At 36.4% G+C, this 20,211-nt stretch overlaps 1 protein-coding gene across 1 annotated transcript; it reads left to right on the top strand.

The window, feature by feature from the left end:
- Positions 1 to 9,890: 9,890 nt before the first annotated feature.
- On the top strand, positions 9,891 to 13,662 carry LOC116121586 (putative disease resistance RPP13-like protein 1). The gene has a single exon (XM_031407536.1). It carries the CDS (start codon positions 9,898 to 9,900, stop codon positions 13,660 to 13,662), a length of 3,765 nt encoding a protein of 1,254 aa, XP_031263396.1. The 5' UTR covers positions 9,891 to 9,897.
- Positions 13,663 to 20,211: the final 6,549 nt, after the last annotated feature.

The raw sequence follows: 20,211 nt of genomic DNA, 5'->3' as shown, positions 1-20,211 counted from the left end.
TTAGGAGAAGAGACTTCCAGGTCAGCGACCTGGTTTTGAAAGAAGTCCTTCTCGGTACAAGAGAAACAAGTGCGGGAGTATTGAGACCAAATTAGAAAGGCCATACCACGTCGCTAAAGTGATATGACAGGGGACTTATCACCTTAAAAGGCTTAACGGTTTTGAAGTACCGTAAGCTTGGAATATTGAACATCTTCGCCCCTATTATCAGTAATTCCGAACTCATTTTTTAATTTTCTTGTAAAGATTTACTCTTTTAAGCCTTGTAAATAAGATAACTCTTATGTAATATTGTTTCTCGCATGTGCGCCTTTCTATTCGCATATGTATCATTTGTACAAATACTATCACAAATAGTTATAAAGCGACCTTGCGTCCACATGTGTAATGTTTATGAGGCACGAAAAATTTAAGTACTCACAAATGATTAAAGAAATAGTCTCTTTGTTTATTATAAATTAAAAGCAAATACATATGTGCCAGCACAAGAATAGTTATGAAAAGCAGAAGTAGAAACCATGACTGGCCTTCATTTCCAGGCCCCGAAGGTGCAACCACAGTGTCTCTAGGTTGGTCGTTGACCACTTGTCAATTGTCGGATCCTCTGGAACATATTCCTTCTGATACTCGTCTTTCGGATAAGGCCCTTGACCTTCTTCCTCGTCATCAGCTTATGCCATGGAAGAGAGAATCCTTTGGTAGTCATCTGGGAGATCGGTGAGGTCTATGTTCAGATTCTTTAGTCGTAGGGCATAAATGGACTGGATCGACTAGTCAGTGGCTCTCCTCTCAATTTCCAGCTCTTGTTGCTTCATCTTTTCTGTTAACAAAGCGATGCGTCTCTGGGACGATTGGAGTTTTGCCTCAAGTTCCCACCTTTGCTTCTCAATGGTTTCCCATAGCTGCGTTCTCTCCTGTTCTGCTCGCAAGGCCAGCTCGAAGTTCGCTCATAGCTCCAACTCTTTCTCGCCAGCCTTATTGGTGAGTCTGGCACTGTTCTTTAGAGCTGTTTGACCTCTTCTCCCCTCTTCTCTAGCTCGGCCTTCTGAAAATCCACCGTGTGGAGCGTAGCATTCCTCTCTGATAGATACTGGTTCGTCTGAATAGTGGATAGGTTCATCTCTGTCTATGCAGCCTCTAAGTCTCGTTTTAGCCGACCGTTCTCTTCTCTTAGCTTGATAAGCCCTCAGCGGCTCCCAATTGAGTCTCTTGCTGGGCCAAGTGCATGGCGAGTAGAGACTGCACAACAAAGAAAACAGGGGGTTGAATTCCTTTTCATTAAAAAGAGTAAGGGAAATATAAGAAAGTCCTCGACAAGGACAAACCCTCTCACCTGGCTTTACAGCTGAAACGCCATGGTCATCAGGTCCACGGGGTTGACGACCAAAAATTGCTCAAAAGCCTCTACGAGCTGGCACTCTAGCAGGGTGAACATCACCGGCTACAAGTGCTCCGGGGAGTTTCCCCATAGAAGCCAGCACAAGCGTGCCCGTTCCTATAACAGGTGGCGTCTCGCCCACTAGTTCTTTGCCTACTCTCCTCCCAGGAGCCGCGACCTCCCCTTATCCCCTGTGCGAACTCTCAAGGGCAAGTGTAATATTGGTCGTGTGCCTAGAAGGCTCTCCCGAGCGAAGGGCTTGGTAAGGTTGCGACCCCACAAGCTGACCGCCCAAGCCTTCCAGCTCGGACTTTGACTCTGACTCTGACTCCTCGACCTGAAGCTGCTCCCTCTTCTTAGATTTCTGGGCTACAGTCTTCTACTTAGGATGAACAGCCACATGCTAGGGAGCGTCTGCTGGCTGAGCCACGGCCCCCAGCGGTTCCTCTGATAGGGGGACTGCTGGGGGCTGCCCTGGCTGGTCCTATGGCACCAACCTAAGGAAAGACAAACCCCTAGCTCTTAGTGACCTGGGCACTTTAGGTGGCATGGTCACTACATGCGAATATTGTTAGCAAAACAATTCGCTACATGCAAAAAATAAGATTAGTTAAGGCTACGGATACTTACTCGGTTAGGATTCCAAGGTCGCTTCGGGATTAAAGAAGTCGTACTTCCTTAAGTCAATAGTTGTCACGAGCAGTTTCACATCACGATTCTAATAGGGTAGAAGACCGAAAACGGTTATTCTGTTGAAGTTAGTGAGAGCCGACAACCTGGTCGTTTTTTTTATTGCAAAGAAATGGAAGAGTTCGTTAGTAAAGATTAAAAGAAAGGAAATTCACCAAGTAAAAGAAGGGAAGATCTACTCGGCTCCCTAAAATGGAAAATGTCATTGTAATGGAAAAAGAAAATTTTTGTCTCATATGCCCTGACGTTGCTAGGGTAATTGAATATCACTCCCTCGATCGCAGATCACTTCAAGAGGTAATAAGAGTCATTGTCTTTGCTCTTTTTTAAGTAGTACGAGCAAGCAAGCTCTAGTGTAGTCAGCTCGCCGAGACTGTTCTTGCCGCACGCGATATACATAGCCACGACTATCATATATGCGTTGGGCATCAGTTGTAAAGGTGCGACTCCAAAGTGATCGAGGATCAACCTTATAAAGGGATGGAAGGGAATCAACGCTCCGCGTTTGAATATGTTCTCAGAGATCGCAACCATTCTCTCTAGCGGACTCTGAGCTGTATACGTCCTGTGCTGGTAGACGTCTATGCCAATTGCGTACTGGTCTACCGCTTTCTATATTTCCTCTCCTATGGCCACCGACATAATTTCTTGTGAGGGACTTGTTGAGACATCCTACACCGATGAGCTCATTCCCCCGTCTGTGCTCGTCGTTAAAAGGTCCATTTCTTCTTCAGTCTGAAAAAAAGCGACATGCAGGAATTACTTAGTCATCGTACAAGGTTTCTTACGATGACGTGGAAGAAAAGATAAACACTATGTATCTTTCTTAAACCCTAAGAATCCTTAAGGACCAACCCCAAAGATTCAAACCCTAAAGGAAAGCCTATTCTCTATTCAACCGCCCACAAACACCCACTGTTATTGCATGATTATCTACAAAAAAGAAAAGGGGAAAGTAATGGAAGGATCTTCCTTACCTCTTGGGTGTGGGGATTGAACTTTTACAATGAACGTCAAGTGCGCACCAACTTGAAGAATGGAAAATCTAGTATTGCGAAAGCTTCTTGCTCTTTTTGAAAAAGTGAGTGTTGTGACATTGCTTAAGGTGAGGCTGGGATTTTATAGTAAAGAAAGTGGCGATTGGTTTTCCTGAAGCCAAGTGACGTTTGGACGGAAATCATCTCTTGCCGTTGATTTTGACCACGTGTCGTTAATCGATGGGAATGAGTAATTGCCACGCTTCAAGAAATCCAATCGTCGCTTCTCTTCATTGAAATAATCGAGTGAAGGCTCATTTCCCTCCTCCACATTAAATGTGCTCTCATCCACATTTAATACTCTGATGAGGAATGTCGTTTCAGCATGACTTACATTTAATGCACGTGGCTGGTACTTATTGCGCATAAGACATGTTTGTCAATAGTAAAAGGCACTTCATTAATGGATTAGCTGCCAAGTGCAACGGATAACATCTGAAAAGGTCGTTGGGGCAGAACACTCTTCGTCGCATGTCAGTTGCGAAACAATGTGACTCCTTGCCTTCAGCAAAAATATGCTACGTATAACCAGGTCACAGACCTCGGTTAAGATAAGAGGCGCATCAATACAGCACTGAAGAGAATCTGATCCAGGTCATAGACCTTGCAGAAGGAGACCATATCAGGTCACTCATAGAAAAATGCCTTGTGACCTCTTTGTAGCCTGGTCGGATCGATCAGGCGTCGTTTGAAACACATCAAATCAAGGCATAGTTGTGAAGTTCTCAAGGTTCGATTCTCAAGCCTTACAAACTAGGAGACTTTTGTTATGCCTGAAAAAGTAGGGCTGACATGAAATCTTGTCAGCATGGGGTGGTCAGAACTTAGGAAGGTACCATGACCATTCAGATACAGCCACATCGCATGATGGCATGAGTGGCATGCCCCTGTTAGTGCAGTGGGTAATGACAGGTTAGCGGGTGGTTGGAAATCGTCCATGTGTCTAATCTCTGCTCAAGTTGAGAAAATCACTCAGGCAGGTAAGCATTAGGACGCAGAGAAGGATTTGCACGGTACCCACCCACTTGCAGATTTAGTAATCATTACCTTGATTCATCCCACTATAAATAGAGGACTCCTTTCTCATTTGCAGGATTGGCTAATTTCACTCTAGAGTAGCATACTCTCTCTCTCTCTCTCTTTCTTGTATTCTCTAAGCTGTAACTCAGCTCGCTGAACTCGACCTGACCTCACTCTAATTAATACAATATTAGTGGACGTAGGATTTGCTTTTGAGCATCGAACCACTTTAAACATTGCCTTTCACCCGTTTATTTAATAAATATTCTCATATCACGTGTGACTTCTAAGCCTGCTTAGCATTTCTCACGTGTGAATAGTTGGTGTCAAAATCAAGTATCAACACTGTCCACGTTTGACCTTTGTTGATTACATATGTTGTCTAATTTACTGTGTCTTTCTATTGTTTTGTGTGCAGCTAGGAATTTCTACTTCTCTATGAACTAATAATTTTCATTTTAACTTTCTATATTTTACAGATGTAAAAAAACTTTCAATTCTTTAAATATGCAAGATATTATTAATTTATATGTTTCATTTTCAAAAATAAAATTACAATTGAAAAAAAAAAAAAAAGATAATTTCAATTAAGATTAGAGACACAATTGGTATAATTTAAAAAATTAAAACATTTTAAAAAGAGCAAAAGACATTTTTCCCACCCAAATAATTGTTTAATGATATTTTTCCACCTACAAACTTTTAATATACCACTTTCCTACAAAAATTTATATTTTGTTTTTGATTCCAATATCGTTACGACCCCACACCACCACCGTTCTATATGGTTTTTTAGTCAAGGGGTGGGAAAGTGTGGATTTACCAAAGCTTGGGTGGGAAAATTTTTTTGGACTTAGTAATAGAGTTAACGACTTTTTCCCACCCAAATAATGGTTTAATGACACTTTCTCACCCACAAACTTTTAAAATATCACTTTACTACCCAAATTTATATTCTGGTGGTGAACAGAAAGCAAACTTAGTCCAAACTGTTAGGGCCTTTAAAGAGGGGAGGCTGGTTATTATTTTGCTGGTGGAAGGTTGGATTTTGGTGTTAGGATTGATCGAAATTTGACTTGGGAGGGGCGGCTACACAAACCTTAATCGCTTGATTGCCAGTGATTGTTAAGGTTGGCGAGAGTAGGTGTTTGAGGGATTTTGGTGAGTGATCGATGATCGAGGCAGACAAATGGTGGTGGTGTGGGGTCGCAACGATGTCGAATTTGAAATCGGAAACAAAATATAAATTTGAGTACTAAATTGGTATTTTAAAAGTCTGTGGGTGGAAAAATGTCATTAAATCATTATTTAAATAGGAAAATGTCGTTTACTCCTTAGGGGGCGTTTGGTTGGCGGTAATCTCAGATTATTGGGGTAATGTCATCTTATATTACTTGATTACCACGTTTGGTTGTCAAGTAATATAAAATTAAGATAATATTCAAATAACAATAGTAGTTACTATTGGTAATATTGGAGGTAATCTGATTACCTCCATTTTCTTAGGTATTCTAAGATTACCAGGATTATCATTTTTTGTTACAATTTTATCCCTTATTAATGAAAATTTTGGACAATAATGCCCTCATTTTAAAATAAATTTACATTACTATCCTATTTCAATTTTACCCTTATTTAATTAAAATTTTGGACAATAATGTCCTTGTACTTAAAACAATTTACAGACCACTGCCACTCAGCCACCACCACCACTACCACCACCGCCGACAGCGGCCAACCACCACGGACCGCCACCGAAAACTCGTCGGAGTCCCTAAAAAAGAACGAGTTTCGGTGGGAGGCTCCAAGAGGCATCGATATGGCCGTTTCCGGCCATATTGATGGCCGAAAACGGCCATATCAGGCCAAATCGATGGATCTGGCCGTTAATGGCCAGATCCTTGGCCATTAGCGGCCAGATCTGGGTGAGATCTGGCCGTTAACGGCCACGGACCTGGCCGTTAACGGCCAGATCTATTTCGGTCGGAATAGATCTGGCCGTTAACGGCAGGTTCGTGGCCGTTAATGGCAGGTCCGTGGCCTTTAACGGCCAGATCTCGCCCAGATCTGGCCGCTAATGGCCAAGGATCTGGCCGGAAATGGCCAGAATAGATCTGGCCAGATCTGGCCTGATATGGCCGTTTGCGGCCATCGAAATGGCCGAAAACGGCCATATCGAAGCCTCTTCGTCACGATGAGGTACTCACGGGTGCTTTCGGAGATTTTCGGCGGTGGTTTGCGGTGGCGGCAAGCGACGGCAGGAGGTGGGGGTGATTTCGTCATAAATGAAAGTTTTATATAAGCGGGGGTGTTTTAGCTAAATCTGAAATATTGGGGGTTAAAAGAAATTATTCAAAAATTAATAATAAAAATAATCTTATATTAATATTTAAAAGGGGAACAATTTAGTAATTTAAATAACATACCCACCAATTTATTCCCCATAACCAAACATATTCATATAACATACCCACCAACTAACCGAACACATTTTTTTAAAGATTCTCAGTAATCTTCTAAGGTAATCTATCTTCCCAGTAATCTAACATTCCTAGTAATTTAACATTCCTGAACCAAACGCCCCCTTAATAATATGATATTATTTTTGTTTAATTAATTTAAGCATGTATCAAAGTTGGTGAAGAGTGATGCAATGCAAATGGCTTCACAAGAAACTAAGGCATAGAAATTAAGGTGTTGAATTTAGTCAATATATTGGTATATGTGTATGCACATTTAATTAATTTTAATTATAACATTTTATTATTATTATTATTAAAATTTACAACATATAGATTATTGTGACACTAATATTATAATCAATATTAAATAGAAGCCTCTGGGGAAAGAGACATGATCCGCCTTTGAAGGGAATTAAAATATGTGTTGATCATGAAGTTAATACTAACTATTAAATATAGAATTCATAATATAAGTTTCTAATCTAATTTTTTTTTTTTTTTTGAAATTATAGTAAAAATTCTTACTAATACCACGTTAATAGATAAAAAATAGACTAAATTAAAAGGCATTTAATGTGTGTATATATATATATATATATATATAGAGAGAGAGAGAGAGAGAGAGAGAGAGAGAGAGAGAGAATTTTCTCTATTTGTGTCAATGGAAGTGATTTTATAGTCACAATTTTTATTTTTTCTTCAATTTTGTCAAAACTACATGTTTTGACAAGTTTTAATTACTATTCATTTTTTTTTTTTTAATTTTGATTACACCTCAACAATTCATTTGTGATATCAGTGCGTGGTTGGGGTGTTAAAAAAAAAAAAAAAAATCCCCTAAACTTGGATCCGCTAACGTATCTGAACCAAATCGAAAAAAATTAGTTATTCTAAAATCCAAATCGGTGAAAAATTTGGATTTTTGGTTCGGATACTGGTTCATCTTAAATGATTTTAATAAAATTCACTTAAATCATACTAATCTTCTCCAATAGAAATTAGTTTATAAAAGCTTATCAACAAATCATTTGAGGATAACTTAATAAAATTTTTTCTCAATAAACAAATATCTCAACACCCATGAATGTAATATTATGTCATAATCGCAAATTATTTCGGTTCTTTAATATCAAATATATTATTAATTTATATGTTTCCTTTTCAAAAAAAAAAAATTTACAATTGAAAAAAAAAAAGAATATTTCAATTAAGATTAGAGACACAATTGGTATATTAAAAATTTAAAACTTTAAAAATGAAAAAACTGAAACAACTTTTGGTCGATTATCTAAATTTAAAAAATTATATAATATTTATTATTTTGAAAAAAAAATAAAATAAAACAAGAGCACATAATAACTCTCATAAACATATCTTCTCCCTCCACTCCACAATGCCTCCTCTTAGTCGCAATCCGTTCGATTAATTCTTGCCCTTCAGATCAAAACCTAATCAAATCAGACGTTAAGGCCCTTTAACTGTTAAATTCAAAATCGGGAAAATAAATTTCGGACTTAGTAATATGATATTATTTGTTTAATTAATATAAGCATGTATCGAAGTTGGTGAAGGGCGATGCAATGCACATGGCTTCACAAAAAACAAAGGCATAGAAATTAAGGGTGCGATTTATTTCATTATTTCTATCCATATTCCCAATTATATTCCTAAAATATTGTTTGGCACACTATTCCAAAAATACTAGTATATTTTTTTAATTACTTTTAAACCCTTTAAGTTTATTAATTTTTTACCTCCAGAAAAAAGTTTAAAAATTAGCAAAAACACCCCCATCCACCCATACTTGTCAGATTCCGACAACCACCGTCGGTGGTAGCTGGAATCTGTCACAATGCTTACATCACGACTGGAACTGGCCGGTTATTCACCGATCTGCAAAGATCAAAGACAGCCAAATCTTGACCATCGTTGACCTAAAACGACGGCCATATCTTTGGTCGTCGTTGACGGCCAAAGATGGACCTTTGCGGCCACCGATGACCACATTCGGTCGTAGATCTGGCCTTTTCCGACCAGATCCGTGGTAGATCTGGCCAGAAAAGACCATATCGACGCATTACGACACAAATCCGACCGGTCTGTGTCGTAATGCAATTTTCCGGCCAGATTCCAACGGTGGTGGCTAGAATTTGGCACTGCAGGTGGTGGGGGTATTTTTGTCATTTTATATATTAGGGTGTTTAATTAAAGAGTAATAATAGCCTTACAAAGAGGTATACAAAGAGTCACATAAAGAGTCAAATCCAGCCCTTGAAAGAAAGGAAAAAGAGAGAGAGAAAGAGGTAATCATGAATTTCAAGGGCTGAATTTGACTCTTTATTTAGTTTTTTGTATACTTCTTTGTAAGGCTAGTATTACTCTTGATTAAATTAACAAGCCTATGGGTTTTTTTTATAAATTTTTAAATTTTATCTCGTAATATTCTCTTATTCAACTACCCAATATTATTCCCAAAATCTTATCCAAAATAATGAATCAAACGCACCCTAAGGTGTTGAATTTAGTCAATATATTGGTAGATGTGTATGCACGTTTGTGTCTCTACGCATTCACAATGTCCAACATTATGTTTGCTTTAAAAAATAGTAAATTATTATAGTAAATTGTAGCTACCAAAGCCTGTGTCTTTCTTGTATCATGAATCCAACTTTTAGCATTCTTACACAAAAATTAACCTGTTTCTATTTGCTTTGCTCTCAAACTCAAATCATTCAGGTCTTTTCTTTTGATAACCAAAACCATGGCTGAACTTTTGCTCTCTGCAACCCTTCCTTTGTTGTTTGAAAAACTGTCTTCCCCTGAGTTGTTCAATTATTTTGCAAATGAAGAAGGGGTTCGTTCAAAGCTGAAGAAGTGGGAAAGGAAGCTACTGAAGATTGAGGCGGTGCTCAGCTCTGCAGAAGAGAAGCAACTGACGAACAAGGCTGTGAAACTGTGGCTCGATGACCTCCAAGACTTGGCTTATGATGTAGAGGATTTACTGGAAGAGTTTTCCTATGAAGTTTCACGTCAGAACTCCATTGATACCCCTTCTTGTTTCAATCATTTCACTCCTCGTGCTGTGAAGTTTGATGTCACTATGCGATCCAAGATGAAAGATATCAATGGCAGATTCGAAGAGCTCTATAAAGAAAGAGTTGAACTTGGATTGATGCACGAGACTTATGGAGGGACATCAAGTATTGCTGCATCTACTCAACAAGGAGTAGATCCAAGACCACCCACTTCCAGTCTACCAACTGAAGAAGCTGTTTATGGGAGAGGTGAAGACAAAAAAGAAATACTTAAGATGGTGTCAAGTGATAAACCAATTGATGCCAACTTTGGTGTGATAGCAATTGTGGGCATGGGAGGACTCGGCAAAACAACACTTGCCCGGGAGGTGTACAATGACAAGGAATTGGAACTTCTCAAGTTCGAGAAAAAAGCATGGGTTTCTATCTCAGACGATTTTGATGTTATGAGAATCTCGAAGTCAGTTCTCGAGTCCATAAATCCCTCATCCAGCAATCTAAATAGTTTAAATGAAATACAAGGTAAGTTGAAAGAGGACATATGTGGAAGAAAATTCCTGCTGGTCTTAGATGACGTTTGGAATGAAAGAGAGAGTTTGTGGGAAACCTTCAAGTCTCCATTCAAAGATAGTGCACGGGGAAGTAAAATAATTGTGACTACACGCAATGAAAGAGTGGCAGTAACAATGAGATCCTTTGAAACTCATAAATTAAAGACTCTTTCAGATGATGAATGTTGGAATTTGTTTATGAAGCATGCACCTTCGACTGGTATGGATACTAATGCTCTTGGGAAATTTCGTGAACGTGTTGTTAAAAAGTGTGGAGGATTGCCCCTCGCAGCAAAGACTCTAGGTGGTCTTCTGCACTATGAACGGAAAGTTGAGGCATGGGAGAATATATTAAACAGCAGAGTATGGGATTCAACTAACGGAAATGACATCCTTCCCGTGTTAAGGTTAAGTTACCGTCATCTTCCTCCATGTCTTAAAAGATGTTTCGCTTATTGTGCAATTTTTCCTAAAGATTATGAGTTCGATGAGAAAGAACTTGAGCTTTTGTGGATGGGAGAAGGCATTATTCAACAATCAGATAAGCACCTAAATTTGGCTGGTGAGTATTTTCTTCATTTATGTTCAAGGTCACTTTTTGAACAATCAAGTAGCAATTGTTCTAAGTACGTAATGCATGACCTTGTTCATGATCTAGCACAATCAATTTTTGGAGAAATTGGCTTTAGATTTGAGGAAGCCAATTCTATGGTACCAGAAAAATTTGAAAGGACTCGTCATTTTTCTTATATTTCTGAAAGTCATGATGGAAAAAGTACGTTCAATGACTTGCATAAATTGAAAAGTCTACGAACATTCTTTCCAGTATTTATGAGTCCTTATAGGCTGTATGAACCCAGCTACATAGATGCTACAGTTATTTTTAATTTATTGCCACATTTGAAGAAGTTAAGAGTGCTCTCCTTAGAAAGATACCATATTACACGTTTACCGAATTCAATTGGAGGCTTGATACATCTAAAGTATCTCAATCTGTCCAACACTATGGTCAAAAGTTTGCCTGAGTCAACAAGCTCATTACTTAACTTGAAATCTTTGCTACTAAAAGATTGTTATCGTCTTTTGAAGTTACCTTTGAAGATGAGACATTTGACCAATCTATGGCATCTTGATATTAAAGGTGCAACGTCATTGAAAGGGATGCCGCCTGGTATGAAAGAGTTGATAAACCTCCGAATGTTGTCTAATTTTATTGTGGTCAAAGGGAAGAATTTCAATTTGAATGATTTGAGGAATTTAAGATTCCTTCAAAGAGAGCTTCACATTTCAAGATTAGAGAACGTTAGTCATCAAAACCAAATAAGAGAGCCCGTACTAAAAAATATGAAAGATTTAGAAATATTGTTGCTGGAATGGGGATCTCAATCTGATGGCTCACTGAATGAGGAAGTAGAAAGACATGTTCTTGAGATGCTAAAACCTCATAGCAATTTGAAAGAACTTGAAATCAAGTGCTATGGTGGTGCATGTTTTCCATCTTGGTTAGGAGATTCGTCATCGCTCTCCAATGTGACAGTCCTTAAATTAGAAAATTGTAACAACTGTGGAAGTTTGCCTTCAATCTGGATGTTGAGCTCACTTAAAGACCTAACCATTAAAGGAATGAAGAGACTAGAAAAAATAGATTTCAAGATGCTTTTCAAGTCATTAGAGGTTCTTCATTTTGAAAATTTGCAAGAATGGCAGTGTTGGAACACTAAGAGAGAAAATGACGATGTTGAAATATTCCCTCTTCTCCGAGAGCTTTCCATTGTTAAATGTCCGAAACTTGCTGGAGAATTACCTAACAGTCTTCCTTCATTGGAAAGGCTTTTTATTCAAAAGTGTTCAGACTTGAAGGCTTCAATTTTAAGTGTTCCATCGCTATGCAAAATAGAAATTAATGACTGCAAGGAAGTGGTGTGTCGTAGTACTATATCTACTGAATTCCAGTCTTTAAATCCTATGGCTCTTTCAAGTACTCCAAAGTTTGGAAATTGGATAAAGCAAGGATTTCAAAAAATTTCAAAGATTGTTGACTGTGAAGAGCTCACAAATTCGTGGCAAAATTTGAGTTGTGTTGGTAAGCCACTTCATGGTATTCATAGCCTTACATCTCTTAAAGAGTTGTCTTTTGTAGATTGTACAAGTCTCGTTTTGTTTCCAGAGATTGATTTTCTTCCTAATCTGAGTTCTTTGACTATTAGTAATTGGGAGGCTCTAAAATCTTTACATGAAGGATTGAAGCAAAAAAATCTAGAAAGGCTTGTAATTAAAGATTGTGATTCTCTAATAGTCTTTGAAGGAGGTATACTAACTTTATATTTGACAAGACTTGAGATTGAAAATTGTAAGCAATTGGAACATTTGGAGGATTTGAGTACTACTCGTTTGGAGTACTTGGACATTCATGACTGTCCATCTCTCACGTGCATATCATCAAATGGTTGTTTGCCTGACACACTCAAACAACTTTCGATTAAAAGATGTCCACAGCTCACAGCGCTATCATCAAATGGTTGGGTGGCTCTTCCTAAGGCACTTGAAGGCCTCCATATTAACTGTTGTTCAAAGCTAGAGTCAATAATAGAGACATTTGAAAATAGCATGTGTCTCAAAGAGATTAAGTTTAGGTGGTGTGATCAACTTAAATCGGTACCTTCAGACCTACAAAATCTTACATGTCTTCAGAGTATTGACATATGGTCTTGTCCAAATATGGAAATATCCTTCAAATTTCCAAACTCTCTTCAAAGATTAGATATATGGGATTGTCCAATACTGTTTGCAGATGAAGGTGTTCCAATCAACCTAACAGAGCTCTATGTTTTGAAAGGTTCTAAAATCTGTAAGTCACTAATAGAGGGGGGATTGCACAACCTCACCTCTCTTAGACGACTTCGTATTACTGGATGTGATGATTTAGAGCCAATTTCTCAAGAGGACATAGGAACGACCTCCTCTCGAACTTCTCTATCTACTTTGGATTTTCAAAGCCTCACCTCTCTTAAATGGCTGGAAATCAACAATTTTCGGGGCCAAAAAACCATTCTAGACTTGAGATGCCTCACCTCTCTTGAAAGTTTACATATCAATGATTGCCCAAACCTTGAATCCATTCCAAACCTAGGAAAGCTCACCTTTCTTGAATTTTTGTACATTTGGAAATGCCCAAAGCTCAAATCCATTCCAGACTTGGGCAACCTCATCTCTCTTGAAAGTTTGGAGATTGGGCGTTGCCAAAACTTTGAATCCATTTCAGATCTAGGAAGCCTCAACTCTCTTAAGTCTTTGTACATTAAGAAATGCCCAAAGTTCAAATCATTGCAAAGCCTACCACCCTTACTTCTGGATTTAAGTATTGACCATTGTCCATTGTTAAAAAGACGGTGGAAAGGGGGTAGAGGAAAATACTGCTCAAAGATTGCTCACATCCCTAAAGTTTGCATGGATGGAAACTTAATCTTCAATTCAAAGGAGGAAGAGTAGCAAGAATGAGCGTAGTTATTTGATTTCACAACATCCAATCAGAGAATCATCTTACTTCGACTCAGGTTGGTCATTTTCTTACACTATTTTCTTTTATCTTCCACCTTAACTTCAAAGTTTCCTAAAATTGTTTTTCGTTTAACTTTAATTGACGTGCTTTTTAACACCTTGTACTGCAATTTGTCTGTCAATTGTCTTATTTAATAACTTTTCACTGGATTTAATCAATGTATATTCTTCAATTTGATACTCTCGTGGGTGATTTAAATTATGATTTCTCTTGTGTGAGCTCTGATATTAGAGATATAATTTGAATTATTTTCCTCATCTTTCTGTGTTTGTCGATTTCAAACATGTGAATGGTTTTCGTTGTTCTACAGATTCAATCCAAGAGTGGAGTAAGACATTTTGATACAAGAATACTTGAAATTTGAAGTTTTTATACACTATCTTTCTGAAGTCATCAGTTTCTTCAACTCTTTTGGGTGAAAGGTAACCAAAAGAAAGTCTTCAACACCAATATTTTCAATGATTGATTTATATAATATCTGCCAAAGTTCCTTCACAATCTATGGTTGCCAGATTTGAGATACTTTGTTGAGGTGGAATGAAATCAGACTGCGATTGCAATGCCATAAAATTTTCCTTATCTAGTTGCACGTAAGCATATTTGACATGCTTTTTATATTTAAACTCCTAGTAAATGGTAATCCTAGATCATCTTTGATTCACAGGATCAAGCTGTCAGGACTAACTTAGCCTTTAAGGTAGTTCATCTGGTATAAATGAAGAGGATGGTGATAGTGGATTCTTCTGTCTACATATGTGTAATGTATGAAATAACGTTGCCGCTATGATTTTACAATTTTGATCTGACAACTTTCGATAGTAGATTAACATTGTATTATTGCTTTGTTGGCGTGCTTTATACATAAAGTAACTCTCTGCATTGATTGGAAGGCTCGAAGCCACTAAAATATGTTTTTCAAACGGAGGCCAGAATCCACGAAAAAGGTCAATAATCTTCACTATTTACTTTTTAGTCTTAAATTTTGTTAGTCCAAGCTTGCAAATAAGACCTTTCTTAAATTTGGTTACTCTAGCATCTTATTCATTTTTCAAAGAAGAAACGATGAGTTTAAAACCAAATAACTGACCTCTAAATATCGTTGTTGAGGCACTACAACTCGCTTAATAAAGCATGTGAGAGTATTTCTCCACTTATGTAGACTTATTCTTACGTTCTCTAAAATCATTGCCTTTTTTCCTGGACAACATTTATACATGATTTGTATATATTAATGTTCAAGGTGAGTATTTCCTAAGAATGGAGTGATTAAAGCAATGTTTGTCGATCTAAAAATGTTGCAGTACGCTTGTGATCCATTCCTATTATGGTGTGACATTTCCAACTTGGATTAGAAATTCTTTGTCTTTTACTAAAGTGTAATCCCAGATCATCTTTGTCTTTGATTCACAGGATCATCTTTTAGTAAAGAGGAAGATGATAGTGGATTCTTCTGTCTACGAATGTGTAATGTATGAAACAACTTATTTTCCATTATGATTTTACAATTTTAATTTGACAGCATTTTTTAATAGTTTAACATTGTATTATAGCTTTCTTGGTGACTGCTTTGTACAGAAAGTAACTCTTGCAACAATTGGAAGGTTGGAAGCTAGTAAAATTACTGTTTTTCAAAAGAGTTCAGTATCCATGTAAAAAGGTTAATAATCTACATCTTCTACTTCATTTTTTATTTGTTTTTTAAATTCCTTATATATAAAAAAGAGATTTAATTTTTCCTTATTGCATGCTATTTGTCAGTTTTCATGAGTTGTCACTGTTTTTGTTATGTTATTTCATTTGTTAAAAGAAGAAATAATGTCAGCAAACCAAGTAATGGACCTCTATATCTCCTTGTTGAGGTAGAACAACTCGCTTAATATAAGCGTCTAAGATATTCTTTCTCTGTTTATGTTTTCCCAAAATCATTACCTTTTTTTCCTGGGAGAGCATTGCTACATAATTTTTTTATAATAATATCCAGGTGAATCCTATGAAAGGAGTGATCGAAGCAGTGTTGATCAGAAAATGTTTTGCAGTACTTTTGAGATCTCAGTTCCTATGTTGGTATGAGCTTTCCAATTGGATAAGAAATTCTTGTGCGTTTTGAGACGAAAAGCTCAATGTGTTTCTGCAGGATCGAAGAGTGCAAAATTCTCCAATATTGCGTCTCTTGAAAGATCATCAAGAAGGGTTCTCTGCTTGAATCTTTTGCTAGAGAAGTCTTGCTTGATATGATAATCTCAAGTTCTTATCAAATGAACTGCAAAGTTTCACATCCCTTAAGTAATTTCTTACTGAAATGTTCTTAAATTTGCGTTTTTAGTTGTTGCTTTGCCTAGTTGAAACCCGAATATTGATGTCTGTCCTTTAATAATTCACAGCTTGTTGCAAGAAAGGGATGGGAAGCCTATTTTCTCTTGAAATGATTCAAAAATCTGAAGACGGTTAAAGGGCACAAACCTCTAGATCCATTCATTCACCATGGTATTGTGAACTTATTGTGATGATAAGGAATGTGAAGGCTAAAAAAGTGCAGTGGCAGGGCAGCAATTTAAGCACTGGAATTGAGACGGTTTCTGCATCCAAAGAAAATTAATACGTTCATCTCCTCTTCTTCTTTGATTAGATATAGGCTAGTGAATGGTGATGTTAAGAAAATGTATAGGTGAAGAGTGAGCGTTCTTTGTGAGTTCTTGTTTAATTAATTAGAGCCAAAGACTATTGAGAAAATTTTCACTTTCTAGGATTTGAGTGCGTTAAGTGGGAGAGTGTTAGAAAGAAATATGAGAGAACGGTTTTGGGTTTAGATTTAACATGAGTCTATTAGACTTGTACTATTATCTTCTATTTTAGTCATTTGACTCACAGCTCGTGGATGTAGGCATGATTTGCCGAACCACGTAAATTTGGTGTTGTTATGTGTGTGATTGTCTTATTGCTTTCTTTATTTTTCATATTTAAAGAGATTGAGAGAAAAAGAAGCTTCAACAAGAAGAACAGAATTCTAGGAATTTTGTAACTAATTAATTTTCGTTAATCAGAAGAATGAAGTTCATTTGTTTATACACAAGGTGTGGTTGACATGCTGGCAATCCGCAGGATGTGCTAGGTCAACAAACACAACTTCAGCTGGAACAACAGCAGAAAACACAAAATTTGAGGATAAAAAATGCTATTTTAGCTATGCTTCAGCTTCTTCTCTTCTCTGTTGAACAGCAGCAATATAGCAAAGATTAAAACTCTGCGTTTTATTCTTTCACAAAATGCTCAAGTTCAGTTTCTGTTAATATTAACTAAGTTCTGTTTGAATTAGCCGTTTACCGAACTTAACAGGTTCGCAAAAGCTTTTCTTCTTCTCTTTCACAGCAGCTGCAATCTTCATCACTTTGCTGAGCTGCTGTGACTATTCCTTTCGTCTGATTATTTTATTGGTGTCCCTGGGCTTTTAATGAAGATGAAGCAAAAAGATTTATGGGCCTTTATGGAGCAGCTTTTGATTTGGGTCAGTCTTGGACCCTCGGCTGGACCAAGTTGTGGAGGTTGGTTGTGAATGACGGGCTCTCCCTTCTCCTTGACCATGGACTGAATGTGGAGGATTCCTTTTGGGCTTGTTACTTGTAGCTTACACAACTTTTTGACTTTCCTTTCGCCAAGGCCTGGTTTCTATTATCGGCTTTTCGATGAGCATTTGGGCCTTTCCCAGGTGTTAATTTAGACTGAAAGGGAGTCCTTTTTTTCTAGGATGTATTTGTTTCATTCTTTTTATATAATTATTAGTTTATATTGGAGTCCTACACCGATTAGACACATTAAAGTCTACTAACTTATAAAAAAGAATAATCTTTCTATTCAACAAGACCTTATTGGGTAGGAGTCAAACTTACTTCAAATTCTATCAGTTTACTTAAAATAAATTATTTTATTGAATTAAGTATGGAAATCATATGTAATATTTTTCATATTTCAATTATTCTCATGATAAGAAATAATGTATGTAATAGTGGGAATGTAAAATAAATCATCTTACTAATTTTTATAATGTTTGAAGCGTACATGTTGAATTATCTATATTTTTATTCCCATGATTTATAATTTATTATTACTATTATTAGTTTATGTATGCATAAATAGTTGCATATATGTTGGAATATCATTAAAGTAAATTTATGAGAATGTTGTTAAATACATGAATTTCTTGTTTGGAGTATTTATGGGTGAGATCAGTCATAATTGCTAGAACAGTCTATTTATTGATATTTATTTCTAGATCTTTTCGTCTTATTTGTTAAGTTTATTTCTAATTTAAAGCCTATTTTGGTTTTGTTACCATAATATCAAAAAGGGAGGAGAACGATGATTTATTGAAGTGCTTATCACATAGGTCTCCAAAGGAGAGCCGTCCACCCTTGTGAAATTACATATTATAAATGTTGCCGCCACGATCGAGAGCATTGGCCAGGTGATATGGCCGCCGGATGGGAGACTTGTGGAATGAGAAAGAAATCAAAAGAGAGATCAAAGAAAGCTTGGCGGAAATGTGGATGCGTCGTAGGCTTGGGTGGGTTTTTATAAGTGGGTTGGGTTCGTGACCTTGAGTTTGAAAGAAAGGTCGAACAACATGTACCCACCTATAATTTGCCATAAAGACAATTTGATACCCGAAAAGTTTTCTAACTTCCGTATTACAATTTCCAAACAATAATATTTTGTAGTTTGTAGTAGTATATATGATCTTCAAGGTCTATATAATCTTTTAAGTAAATGTAAATTTATGTTCCCAGTTTTTTTGACATTTTTATAGCTAATGTTAAGTCAAGGATATAATCGTCTTTTCCCCCTTTACATTTCCTCCTCTTTGAACAGGTCCAATAATATTGAAACATTAATTAATTATATATTCCAAAAAATAATAATAATAATAAAACCCAGTAGTAAATTTCCATATGCCATTAATAGTTTGATAATATCATAAGATCAATAATTAAAAGTGAACCTATGTGTGGCATTATATCCAAAATATTTTTAAAATTATAATCATTTATTCACACTGAATCGTAAGTTTGACTCCATCCGAAAAATAGTAAACATAAGATTGACTTTTTCACTTTCTCACTCTCTTTTAACACATACAAAAGAATAGAGTAAAGAGGAAAGTGTTTTTCGCATTCTTTTTAAAATACAACAAAGTTTTTTTAGATGCCGATCGAATGCTATCCCAGTTAACAACATCGATTTGGTAATATTATCGATTTATTATCAAAGTCACTCTGCATATCTAGGTTTTTTTATTCTTCTTCTTTTTTTTTTTTTTTTTTTTTTTTTTTTCCAATCAATATTATGAATAAAAGAACACTTTGTGAATTAATTACAAGTAAACAAAATTGACCCTAAGAATTAAAATAAAAGTAGTCTATATATATATATATAATCATTATTATTTATTTGTTAATTATTCTCATTCAACTTCCAGTTCTAACTTAGAGTAATAATAATTGAAATTTAATTAATTATAATTAAGAATTAAAATTACCTGGGCTAGAAATCTTGATTCTCCTCTGCACTTCTTATCCTCCCATGCAGTTGGCTCAATGTTTGAACCGCCAAAACTTACAGTTTTAAATTTATAAGTAAAATAAAATCAAAAAATAGAAAATTTAAATGAATTTTTAGTATTCAAGGAAAGTACTAAAAAGTTCCTAGCAATTTGAATTAAGTTAGAAAGTTAATTCTTTTTAATTTTTCTCTATATATTAATTGTGATTAAAATCTAATTATAAATTACTAAACAAACCTGAAAAACTCCATGAAGAAGCTAGTGAGCAGTATGGCTATAGAGAAAAAGAGGCAATCCAAGTCTCTTGTGGCATGATCTGCACACGTGTCTCAGCCGCTCACACAAGTGAGAGAATTTCCTTCATACGACACTGCACATCTCTGCAGAAGAAGGCCTGAGGACTTTCCCGGCCCGGATCAATGAAATTGAACCAAGTCTCTTGTGGCACGATCTGCATTACTTGTTCACCTTATTTGTATTCCACAATTTCCCATATTAACTGAAGGATGTGGGATTAGGAACATAATATTTATAAAACACAAAGAATAAGATGGCCAGTGGAACATGCATGCAGCTGGACGTTTCCCTTTCCTTTGGAGCCATAGTAATGCTGCATCTAACGTCTAATCATAATAGTCCAATTAAGTGTGTAAATTTAAGCATATGCCCCGTCTCTGTAACTTCATCTAGTGTTTTCAAAATACTGCCTATTCTAACATAATTATCATTTTGTTTATCACGTTCTGTCTAAAATTAGAACTATAAAAACAGGGGACTGGTCTTCCCTCTATGGTTTTTCTTTTTATTATAGAACCTATATTTCACTTGTTGAGCAACAATCAAAAATATTTATGTTACAATGATATATCAACCATTCAGTTCACATTCTCTAATATTTATTTATTGAAGTTCACAATTTAAATGG

The sequence above is a fragment of the Pistacia vera genome, unplaced genomic scaffold (assembly GCF_008641045.1).
Source record: "Pistacia vera cultivar Batoury unplaced genomic scaffold, PisVer_v2 Contig996, whole genome shotgun sequence".
NCBI classification, from domain to species: domain Eukaryota; kingdom Viridiplantae; phylum Streptophyta; class Magnoliopsida; order Sapindales; family Anacardiaceae; genus Pistacia; species Pistacia vera.
The sequence above is the reverse complement of the archived record's forward strand: the minus strand, read 5'-3'. Positions and strand labels throughout refer to the sequence as shown.